This window comes from Perognathus longimembris, chromosome 6, assembly GCF_023159225.1.
Source record: "Perognathus longimembris pacificus isolate PPM17 chromosome 6, ASM2315922v1, whole genome shotgun sequence".
In the NCBI taxonomy this organism is placed as follows: Eukaryota; Metazoa; Chordata; class Mammalia; order Rodentia; family Heteromyidae; genus Perognathus; species Perognathus longimembris.
Genome location: NC_063166.1, coordinates 51466207 through 51478696, shown reverse-complemented (window position 1 = coordinate 51478696; position 12490 = coordinate 51466207). Strand labels below are relative to the sequence as shown.

Below are 12490 nucleotides of genomic sequence, written 5' to 3'. Positions count from 1 at the left end.
CTCCCCGGCCCGGCGGACGGCGCGGCCTCGCGGATTCCCCCTTGTTCGCTCTCTTTCATGCACTCTCCCTTTGTGTGGAATTATTTAAACGGGAGATCCATGGCAGCTTTATGCTAATGTAGGGAACAAAGGCAAGGGCCCGCCGGCGGGGGCCCCCCCGAAGGTGCCTGGAGGCCTGAGTGGCCAGGCGGGGCGGCTGCGCGTGTCCCTCGCGTGCCCCTGGGACCAACACAACAACCCCTCATTCCTGCAAACACAAAGCCCGGAGCCGGCGCCCAAGCTCCTGAGCGCCACGCCCCTCTGGGACCTGGCAGCGCGCACCGGGGTAGCGACCTGCGGCTCCAGTGAGGCCATCGCTTTTGGGGTTCGGGGATGGTGGAGGGGGTCTGCTGCAGAATGGAAGTGAGGAAGCGCGCGCGCGCGCGCACACACACACACACACACACACACACACACACACACAGTACCTGGGATCTCCACATCCGCCCCCCACAATGGGGGGGTGGTGAAAGTATGGACCCGCGGTCTTCTCTAGTAAGGTCAAGTTCACTTGGGAGCCAATTCCTGGGGAGAAATCCCCAGCCTGTAGCTCTGATTTCTAAGATTCGCGCTTTCTAGAAACTCCCTGGAGCTTCAACTTTGATTCTGAGCTGAGCCGGGACTCACCACGAACCCCAGCGCACGACTAATGGCAGCCTGGCGCCCCTAGAGAGAGGACATGGGAGCGGAGGTGGCCTCCAGGCCCTCTGAGGAAGCTGAGGAAGACCCCCGTCTGCGAGGGCCTGAAGCAAAAAGGCCCTGAGGTCCCCCCCCCAAGTGCTCTGCACGCCCCAGGGAAGGGGGGGCCGCCTTGAAGCTGAGGAACAAGGACAACACCACGATTTTGCTTTGGATACTTCAGTGACAGTGACAGTAACACACACACACACACACACACACACACAACTACTACTACTACTACTACTACAAATTTAGGCTAAGAATTTCCCTAGTCCAACTCCTTATAGTCCCTGTTTGGTGTGGCAGTGCCAAGAGGCAGGCTCCGGGCTCGGCATGGTGGCGCTTTGCTCTTCCCAGAGGTGGACAAATACCAGGACCCAAGGTCCCCATCCTCGAGGGCACGCAGATTCTAAGAAAACCCCGCGATGGCGGCGAGGATCCAGGACCCCGGTGACGCTGTCGCACTTGTGAACAGCCTAATAATTCGTCCTCAGTTCCAAACGCTGATGCCCTTCGAGTTTTCACTTGTGGGGACTTGTACGCAGCTGAACGCAGATCCCACTTCCACTCGCAAGACTCAAGTAAAAAGAAACGTATCCACCGAATCTTAGTGGGCATGCTAGCAATAGAGTTCAATCGATTTGACTAAATTCAGAGCCCCGTTTGATTCCTTCCAGCCGGGATTCTCAGTGTCCCCATGACCTCCCACTCCTGCCTCACAATTCTGAATGTTATTTTGTAAGGATTCACTTGGAGACGAACTTGCCCTGTCATCTATGGAGTGAAATTGCAGTGCTGTGTACCCACCACCAAATGCACTGTAGCTGTGGGATCGCCCGCCAAGCCCCCCTTCCCGCCCCCCCCAAACCATTATTCCACAACCCAGATGGGATTCCTGATTAGAAAATAAAATTGGCCAAAGCTGTCTCGGAATCCATCCTCACTTCTAATTTCATCAGCAGTATTAATCAGCACTCAAAAGAGCAAGAGAATAACATCAGTTAACTTTTTAGATCGAACCATTTTTGGTAAATTTTACATTTTATACTTTTAAACTTCTTTCTAAGATTAGCACTCATCACCACGATCATTTTTTAAATGAGGTCTTTTTAAAAACATGTTCCATTATATGCTCTCTTCTCTTTTCAGTGTGCGGGTTAAAACAAAAACAAAATCACAACACAAAACCATCATCTATCATTCCCGCTTGGCTAGTAACTAACCCCAACAACAAGATTCCACAGAAAAACTTGTTTTAATTTCTACACTAGGGTATTTTTCAGAGGGGAAACCCGAGACAATTAAATGCCTTCAGTGGAATTGAGCGTCAGCAAAACTCGGCAAAGCCTATCTGGTGTCCAGTCTTGTCACTTTCAATAAAGTGACAATTTTCCTCACAACACAGGACATGTTGCGTGGCCTTGCTGCTTGGTCTTGGGTGGGTGGGTGTGGTCCGATTCGGGCCACTGCACTGGCCCGACTCTGCCTCCTCTCCGGAGATTCTACCTTTTGTTTCTAGGTGCTGGGCTGGGAAGGAGACGGATGAAGAGAGGAAGACTGCTGGGGTCTGGGCCCAACGGGGCAGCTGGGGGGGGGGGGTGTCCGCCGTTGTCTTTCTCTGGTGGCACGGGAGCAGCGGCCAGGGCTCCATGAGGCCGCAGCCTGCGTCGGGGGAGGGGGGAGGGGGGACAGATTGCCCCCCTCCCCCCGGCCGGCAGCACGCGTCTCTTTTACGTCCAGATTGGCCGCGACTGCTGCTCAATAGCTGGAGGTTAATTTCCTTCACAAAGGTGAAGGGGGCATGGCTGGGGGGGGGGGGGCGCGTCCAGACAGGCGGCCCCTTTATTCCGCAGCGCCTTGATTGGAGCCCTTGATTTAGCATCTGATGTCAACCGGCAGACAAAATGCCCACTCGGAATGAAAATGCATGAGGCCGCGAGGGGAGGGCGGAAACCAACTTCATCCCCGGAGCTCGCACCGTGCTGACCGCAGGCTCCGCCAATTCGACGTGGATAAACCCAGCCCTGGAAGGCACCGGGAAGCCCGGGCCGGCCACGGAAAGGAGGCCAATCCCCGGGTACTCTGGGAGCAATAATAGTAAAAGTTCAGCAACCCAAGTTCCTTTTGGAAGCCAGCCTATCCTCCTCCTCCGCCCCCACCCCCAGCTCCGCGATGGAAGAAGTGCTGTGCCAAGCATTTCTCAGCCTTGAGTGGAGCCATCCACCCTTCGAACCCGTGCACACACATCGCCCTGGGCTGCAGCCGAGGGGTCCGCTCCATCCACACTCAGAACCTCGGGGTCCCTCAGTCCACTCGGCCAAGGCACGGGCCAGGATCTTGGCCACTGGGACTTTACAGTCATCACCCCTTCTCATTCTTTCCCCAACTCCACGCGGACTCCTTCGCCCCCACCCCGGCCCTCTCGCACCCCGCCGCAGCCCTCGGGCCGCCCCGCCTCCACCCCAGCCGCGCGCACAACTTCCCCCTCCGCTCTGGCTCGCGGGTTGAACCCTCCTGACATATTTGGGGCCATTCTTCTCCTTTGTTGCTATTTTGCTCGCGACCCGCGAGTAATCCCCTCGCGGGAGGGGGGCGTGCATTGTCGTGCTGATGGACGGGCCCATTTGGCGGCTCTGCGCCCCCCGGAGGAGAGACACAAAGCCCAGGCACGTGCGCCTCCCCATAGAGGCGCAGCAGACCGTGAAGGGAGGCGGGGCCGGGCGTGTGCCTGGGCCAGGCGGGGTGGCGGCGCCGGGCGGGGCGGCCGAGGGGCGCACGCTGGGGCCCCGCGCCCTCAGGTACATCTGCCGCACCTACCGGGCGACCCCCGAGTCCCGGCCCCTTTTTTGCCGCTCGGTCGCCCTCCCACCCTACCGGGCGGAGGAGCTGCAAACGTTCTGATTGGTTCTGGGGGAAGCGGGAGGCGAGAACAATGGCCCCCTCCCCCCGTTAAAAGGGAGCGGCGCCCGGGCCCGGGGACAGGGACGCGCGTGCAGGGCACACAGCCGGGCTGTCTCCGGCGCCACTCGAGTTCCCGCCGCCGCCAAACCTGGGCAATGGCCTGGGGGCGTTAAAGGCCGCCGGGCTGAACACGGAGGTGGGACCCAGCCAGTGCCTTGCTCTCGCGCCGCGCCAACATGCCCCGCGGCTTCCTGGTGAAGCGCAGCAAGAAGTCCACGCCCGTGTCCTACCGCGTCCGCGGCAGCGAGGACGTTGACCGTGCGCTGCTGCTCTCGCCGGGCTGTGGGGGCGCCCGCGCCGAGCCCCCGGTGCCAAACCCCGGGCCGGGGCCGCTGCTGCCGCCGCCGCCACCGCCACCACCGGCCGAGCGCACCCATGCGGCTCTCGCTGCCGCGCTCGCCTGTGCTCCCGGCCCGCCGCCGCCCCCGCCGGGCCCGAGGGCCGCGCACTTCGGCAACCCCGAGGCCGCGCACCCCGCGCCGCTCTACAGCCCCACGCGGCCCGTGAGCCGCGAGCATGAGAAGCACAAGTACTTCGAGCGCAGCTTCAACCTCAGCTCACCGGTGTCGGCCGAGTCTTTCCCCACGCCCGCCGCGCTGCTCGCCGGGGGCGGCGGCGGCGGCGGCGGTGGCGGCGCGAACGGCGCGAGCGGCAGCGGCACCTGCGGCGGCGACGCGCTGCTTTTTGCCCCTGCCGAGCTCAAGATGGGCACTGCGTTCGCGGCCGGCACCGAGGCCGCTCGAGGCCCCCCACTGCCCCCCACCGCCGCCCTGCGACCCCCGGGCAAGCGGCCCGCGCCCCCGGCCGCCGCCGTCGCCGTCGTCGCTGAGCCGCCCGCCAAGGCAGCCAAGGCCCCAAGCGCCAAGAAACCCAAGGCCATCCGCAAGTTACACTTCGAGGACGAGGTGACCACGTCGCCAGTGCTGGGGCTCAAGATCAAGGAAGGGCCGGTGGAGGCGCCGCGGGGCCGCGCGGGGGGCGCGGCGCGGCCGCTGGGCGAGTTCATCTGCCAGCTGTGCAAGGAGGAGTACGCCGACCCGTTCGCGCTGGCGCAGCACAAGTGCTCGCGCATCGTGCGCGTGGAGTACCGCTGCCCCGAGTGCGCCAAGGTCTTCAGCTGCCCGGCCAACCTGGCCTCGCATCGCCGCTGGCACAAACCGCGGCCCGCGCCCGCCGCCGCGCGCGCGCCGGAGTCGGAAGCCGCCACCAGGGCCGAGGCGCGCGAGGTCGGCGCGGGTAGTGGCGGCGGCGGCGGCAGCAGCGACCGGGACACGCCGAGCCCCGGCGGCGTATCCGAGTCGGGCTCCGAGGACGGGCTCTACGAGTGCCATCACTGCGCCAAGAAGTTCCGCCGCCAGGCCTATCTGCGCAAGCACCTGCTGGCACATCACCAGGCGCTGCAGGCCAAGGGCGCGCCCCCAGCGCCCCCGGCAGAGGACCTACTGGCCTTGTACGCTGGGCCCGACGAGAAGGCGCCGCTGGAGGCGGCCGGCGACGGCGAGGCGGCCGGCGTGCTGGGCCTGAGTGCACCCGCCGAGTGCCACCTGTGCCCAGTATGCGGGGAGACGTTCCCCAGCAAGGGCGCCCAGGAGCGCCACCTGCGCCTGCTGCACGCCGCGCAGGTGTTCCCCTGCAAGTACTGCCCGGCCACGTTCTACAGCTCGCCGGGCCTCACGAGGCACATCAACAAGTGCCACCCGTCCGAGAACAGACAGGTGATCCTCCTGCAGGTGCCCGTGCGCCCGGCCTGCTAGAGCGCGCCCTCCACCCCGGCCCCCAGAACTGTGCCTTCGCTTGGAGCCCCACAAAGAGAGTGCGCCCTTCTCGCCCAGATCCTGTGTCCGGAGTCAGGGGGTACCCCCACCCCGGGGTGGAAGCATCGTCTCTGATTCTCTCGATGTGGGGTGATGGTAACCCCGATCCTCTCGTTGTGACTCCTTTTGAACCCCTCTTGCCTTTTCGGTTGTGTTTCCCTCCCCCCCCCCCCCCGGCGCAACAGGAGTCCATCTCTTTCTGTATGAGGGAGAAAAAGCTGTACCCGTTTGTCTTGTGATTGGAAGCCCCCCATGACAAGGGGCGAAGCTGTTTTTCTTGCTAGTATTTCGCTGTGTTTATGGTCTAGAATTGCGGTTTGCTCTTCGCCTACCAATCTCTCTGCTCTGTCTGTAGCGTACGGGTTGTTTTGGGTGAATCTTGAGGAATAAAATGCCTTTATATTTCACAGGCTGTAAATTGAACTTCCCACACGATTAGCTTTATTATGGCTTGTGAACTGCTGGAGTCTGGCTTTACCTTTTTGTATGTGAACAAATCAAATTGCTTAAAGAGTTTTCTTTAGTATAGCCACAAATGCCTTGAACTGTTGTCTGTTTGGGATTGGGGTTTTGGGGTTTTTTTTTTTTTTTTTGGACGGGGGAGGGAAGGGAATTTTCACAAGATGCTGTAGTAACTGCCTCAATATTTCACACATGACTTTATGATTTGATCATCTGTGTTGAGGTAGGGCTATAATGAGTTCCCTCTAAATGTATATGTTGATTTATGAGTAATTGTTATTTATTCTTTATTTATTTATATTAATTATGAAGATTATGATATTATTTGATTGCAGAGTCTTTGTTTTGGTGCGATCCTCTCCCCCCTTCCCCACTGGACATTTCACTGTGCATTTTAGAAAAGAGCCTTTTTTTTCTAAAGCGATCTGCTACAAGTTTTAACTTTTATACCTATCTGAGGGAATTACAGACAACCTACCATTTCATTCTGCTTGGAGGGCCCCAAAGCCCTTGTACAACCGACAGCTCTTACTTTTAAATGCAATCTCTTTTCTACATACATTATTTTCTTAATTGTTAGCTATTTATAGAAAGCTTCAATAGAACTGTTTCAACTGTATAAATATTTACTATTCAAATAAAATATTTTCAAAGTCAAAGTAGAGTGGACTTACTTCGCATCACTTGGTTTCAACAAGGATTCCTTCTAACTGTGTGCTTTTAAGCCCCCTCCCCTTTTAATTAAGAAAAAGAAAACCATTACTATCAGAGCTGTGGAGTTTTCCACAGTATCCTGAACTTCTGGGCTCTTTCAGCACTTGAAGGCGGAGAAGGTAGCTGGTATGGAAAGCTCCTTTAGAGGTTCTTAGAAATGTACTAGAAAGTGGGTTGGGATGAAGGTTGTGAGTACCCTGTCAGAAAAATCTAAGAGTGACCAAACAGAATCTACCTGGTTCACCGAGAGGACAGATTAGGAACACTTTGATTTAGCAAATCCTTTACTTAAGTTTCAGTTCCAGGTAAGAGTGATTCCTCATATTAGGGAGTTTTTGTTTATCAAGGACCAACTAGAAGAAAAATAATTTTCAAAATGAGGGTAGCAAGCCAATTCATATATGAATGCAACAAAACTTAAGCATCTGGATTCAGGGATAAGGGCTCTGAAACAAGTTCATAAGTTCCCAATCAGGTGAGCCATCTCTTTTGGGGGGAAAGTGGGACACCATCTGTTTGGGGTATTAAATTTAATAGCAAGTGATTACAATGTTTTCCGTCATGGGCTCTCTGAAGAACAATTCTGACGCTCACCAGTGAATATTTCGAGTTGTTTTCCAACCTTTAAAACATTTGATTCAGAAGCTGTGCTAAGTATAATTGTTCATCCCCTCCATTTGTATTTTTGTCACTTCTTTCCTGAGGTCTGCTAAATCTTTCAGCCGCATTTGCTTGCCAAAGAGATCCTAGACATCTACCCAGTTGCAAGAGTGAAAATAGTAAAGATAGCTGGAACGAGGGTGGCCTGGATAACACATGAAGAACTTGGAAGAAAGAATTGACAAAAGAGCATTTGGGGGAAATGGAGAAATAGCTGGGTGGTAGAGGCAAAGCCCTGGGCATATTCGATCCTGAGCATGTAGATAGTACCTATGTACATGCATATATTCTTTTTCACATTTCCAGCCTGAGGTTTTGAGGGGAGGAGGGAGGGTGTCCTCAAAGGCTCAGCTGGCGGGAACATTGAATATTCCTCCCTTCCTTTGTGAGGAAATCTCACAGACTCAGAGCAACAACCAAGGAGAAATCTCTTACAGAATCTATTCTGGTCACCAAGGGGACCTAAGTGGCCGGTTTGATTTAGCAAATCCTTCGCTTCCCTACAATTTGAGGCTCAAGGCAACAGCAGTTCCTCAAATAAATTAATTTTTTTGGATCTAGGGAGAAAATCCATAAGAATGATTTATGTTCACATTTTAAAATAAGAGGAACAAACCAATTCACAAGTAATGTGTTTCCAGAATAAATTGTAAGCCGCATACCCCCACCCCCAGCAACAATGATATGACTTCTTTTGTTTTTTTGGTGCCAGTACTGAGGCTTTAACTCAAGGCCTGAGTGCCATCTTCAGCTTCTTGAGTAGCTAGCAATCCAGGTGTGAGCCACCTGCACTACACGTGATATGGGAACTTACCTTGCTGCACAATTTGAGTTGTGCTACATATGTAAAAAAAAAAAACAACCCCCCTAGTCAAGTATCAGTGGCTATATAATCCTAGCTACTCAGGAGGCTAAGAGCTGAGGATACAGACTTAAAGCCAGTCAGGGCAGGAAAGTCTGTGAGACTCTTTTTTTTTTTTTTTTTGACACAGTAATATATTTTATTACTTAGGGCTGCTTTTTTTTTTGTATTTTCTTTTGAACAAATTTTCTTAAAGACAGTCACTAAATTCCAAAATACATTCTCCTCAGGTATTTTCAAACATGTTATAAATCTACATTTACTGCTAATATATGTTACTTCTAGAAAAAATAATTGGAATTTTACGTATGTACTTGCCCAGTTGTATAACTGTTACTTCATAATTCTAAGCCAAACAGGAATTCCACTGTTCTCCTGTTGCAGGGGTTCTTATCTCCAAATAATCAACACAAAGCAAGAAATGGAGCTGCTGTGGCTCAAGTAGTAGAGCACTAGACTTGAGCACAAAAGCTCAGGGATAGTGCCCAGGCTCTGAGCGCAAGCCCCAGGGCTGGAACATACACACAAGACTCCCCCAACCTGTGGGCCAGTATATGTAAGTTGTGTAGGAATAACAAATCTTTCTTAAAAGCACAAAGTTAGGCCACACACAAGTCCAGACCTGTCTGCAGGACCGGCCTCTCTCCTCTGTGCTGGATTCACTGCGTTCTTGTCCATAATCATATAATAAGAATTCACCTAATGTTCAACTTTGAGAGCATAAATATACTTGTCCACAATTGTGCTCCTTTGTCCCCTGGAAAAACTTATTTCAGTTGGTCAAATATAGCTTTTCTAGAATAAAAACCACAGTGTTAATTTAGGGGAGGTATTAAGTGGACTTGAATAGGAAATGGAGTGTATTGATGTTGACTGTCTAAATGGTATAGGATAAAATTTTGGTCAACTTATTTCTAAGTAAGGTAAAAGGAGTTTGCTTCCACGGGGAGCAAATCAAGGGTCTCCTTTTTCATGCTTGCCTGGACAGATAGCTCCAGAGTTCCTATTATAAAACGCCAAGTTGAAAGGCATGCCCCTTCTTCTATGGAAGCAAAGGCTGCTATGTGTGCTGAGGTTGCTCCCCCTGGGAGGTCACCAGTGAAAGGCAGCTCAAGACTCCCACTCTACCCCATGAGAGTTTGATTGTCAGTGGATGAGGGGTCATGAACAGCAGCACGGTTAAGGAGGAGCTATGAGAGGAAGTGAACAAAGCAAGGGCTTTGCTTCTTGCCAGTGCCACCTCATTTCTCTAGTTTTATACAAATGTGGTAAAATAAACAAAAGGATGTTCTGTTCTCCTTTGGTTCCGGAGTGAGCCTGTGGTCAGAACAGTTGCAAGACATTTGGTTTACCCCTTTCTTCAGGATTAATGTGGCTGGCTCTTCCTTCTGAAGCCTGGAACAGCTGGAACTCCTCCCTAGACAAGGAATGGCACCCTGGAAAAGTCTGTCTTGGGTCAGCTTAGCCAAAGGCCTAAACTGTGCATGCTTGCCTTCCCTCTTCATAGCACCATGGACAGAGGTGCTTGCACCTTTCTGAAGAACTGAGCATGGCTGGACTCTAGCCATCCACATGTAGCTAGTAGCACCTGGGGGCAGGCCAAGGTGCCCTGTAGAGACACAGGCACACAAAACTGGGAGGGGTGGCAGTAGCCTCAGGAGGATGCTGCTTGGCATGTCTGTGCCCAGGTGTGCTGGTGGGCCCATTTCTGTTTGCTCTGTTGTCAATACCTGAGCTAAAAGGTGGTCATCCTCTTCCCAGTAGCTGACAACTTCTGTCCTTTTGGACTTAATTCCACAGCTTTCAACAGAGTTAATAAAAAATACCCCCCCCCCCAAAAAGCCCAGGAATCTCTGAATGACTCTAGGAAATAGACAGCATTGGAGGAATTCTTCCTGAACCATTTGTCTTGGGATAAGAGGCAAGTTCAATGGCTTTATTCAGTCGAATCACTTGGCTTCCTATAGTCTTCAATCTCTTCATCTGTAAAGCAGAGGGAATTCTGCTATCAGTGGGATGGCGAGCCATGGTGAGATATCTGGGGAGGAGGGGAGGGTCCCTAAGCCTGGGGATGAAAGGCAGCAAGGATCCAGGGGGTGGTCTTCACAGAGGCGAGGGAGAACCTCTTTGTTAGGAATGCCATTTGGTATGGCTTGTAGGATTCATTATAAACCAGCCAGCTTGTGGCAGGCTTACTCTGAGCAAACCTTGCCATCTATGAATATTTTGGTGTTGTAGAGGAATGTTCTGGCAACTAGACTTTAGTGGATGGGGAAAGATATGTCACCCAGTTGACTTGTTATGAAGCCAGGATATGTAGCAAGTTTTGGATGGCCAGGCTAGAGAAAACTATAATGCTCAATAATGGCAGGTTTACGTTACAGAATTTAGAAAGGAAAAAGCAGGAATCTAAGTTACAGAGGGAAACCCGTGGAAGGTTTTCCTATTCACAAAGTAGCAAAATGTGCCAGTGTAATAGAATCAACTGAATTAACAATGTACAATGATCTAGATTTCATTTGATCACCTAGGTGATACCAAAGCAAAGAGAACATGGTAGCCTAAAGACACTCAGGTTTGTAATCTTAAATTATGGGAGCAGCTTATTGGTTTTTTTTTTGTTTTTGTTTTTGTTTTTTGCCAGTCCTGGGCCTTGAACTCAGGGCCTGAGCACTGTCCCTGGCTTCCTTTTGCTCAAGCCACTCTGCCACTTGAGCCACAGTGCCACTTCTGGCTGTTTTCTGTATATGTGGTGCTGGGGAATTGAACCCAGGGCCTCATGTATACGAGGCAAGCTCTCTTGCCACTAGGCCATATCCCCAGCCCTTGGTTGTTTTTTTAAGTATAACCTAAAAGTAGTGGGCTGCAAACTCCCTACAGGTGAGAGAGAAAGTACCCAGATGCATCTTCAAATTCCATCCCAACATCTATTTTAGAGAAAGCCACTGTGTTTCTTTTTTATCAGACTGCGTTATATAATGATCAAATGCTCAGGGAAAGCCTCCTGCGCCTGCTCCTCATAGCTTATGATGTGACGATTGTCTCCAACAGGTGCATGAGCAGCACGAGGGACAGGTCAGGGGTGGAAGCTGGCTCTGTAACTTAAGGAGACTTGCCCTGAGCAGATAAGGTGGTCCTTACCCAGAAGCTCCAGGAAAAAGGAACTCTCAGAGTGGGAAGCCCAGAGCATTCCCTGAAGGATTGTGAGAAGTTCTGGTGTCCCCTCAGCACTTTCATTGGCTCACATTGGCCCACATTTCCAAGCAAGGCCAGGCATATAGAGTCTGTAGGAAAAGGCTGGAGAGACTTCCCTGCCTACTGACTTCAATGAATAGGGAATTTCTGTTTTCTCCCCCATGTGTGTTCTTGGGAGCATCTGCCTCCTTCTGAGGTTACTAAGGAAATAGATCAGTCATTTTCAACATCCCCTCATCATGTGCAAACAACTAGCTACAGGTTTTGATGTCATCAAGGCAACTTGCCAGGCAAGAGGAGTTTCTGAAGACAAATGAATCTAGTTTCATTGTACACATTCTTGATGAGAAACTGCAGGAGGAAGGGGGGTGGGGTCTTACTATAGATGAGACAGATTCTTTTTTTTTTTTTTTTTTTTTTTTTTGCCAGTCCTGGGCCTTGGACTCAGGGCCTGAGCACTGTCCCTGGCTTCTTCCCGCTCAAGGCTAGCACTCTGCCACTTGAGCCACAGCGCCGCTTCTGGCCGTTTTCTGTATATGTGGTGCTGGGGAATCGAACCTAGGGCCTCGTGTATCCGAGGCAGGCACTCTTGCCGCTAGTCTATATCCCCAGCCCCGAGACAGATTCTTGAAAGCTGCAGCATCTGATGAAGGGTGCCACCAGCAACAGACCTTCGACAGAGTTTTGAGGGTGAAAAAAAATGATTTCTCTAAGCTATCTGAGGGAAAACTTGCCTTACAAATTAATGCCCAGTATGTTTCTTAGAATCATAGAACATATTTGGTTTTATGATTTGAAGTCAGTTAATATATTTTCACTAACCCAAACATACACCCCTTCATCTCTAAAGCCTCAACTGTCATCATTTGTCTAGCAGATACTTTTATCGTGGCCTTCCTTGCTCCATCTGGAAAGTAGACTATTCAGCTGGGCACACTTCCTTCTGTGTGGTGAGCAGATGGGTTACGGGGTGAACACATTCGTGTCTGTCTTGTTTGAAGGTCTCTGTGCTGTGTGGTCTTCCTGGTGGCATTTCCACACAAAGCATCAGCACTACTTGCTTTTTTTTTCCCTCTTTAATTCATTGCAATAAGCCCACACT

General features: G+C 52.0%; 1 protein-coding gene across 1 annotated transcript; it reads left to right on the top strand.

Annotated features, from left to right (window-relative positions):
* The first annotated feature begins 3857 nt into the window (after positions 1-3857).
* On the top strand, positions 3858-5435 carry Insm1 (INSM transcriptional repressor 1). Its single transcript, XM_048347410.1, has one exon. The coding sequence runs from the start codon at positions 3858-3860 to the stop codon at positions 5433-5435; it is 1578 nt and encodes a 525-aa protein (XP_048203367.1).
* The last annotated feature ends 7055 nt before the right edge of the window (positions 5436-12490 follow it).

Coding starts and splice junctions, on each gene's coding strand:
- Insm1 (XM_048347410.1), top strand. CDS start 3,858: ATGCCCCGCGGCTTCCTGGTGAAGCGCAGCAAGAAGTCCACGCCCGTG.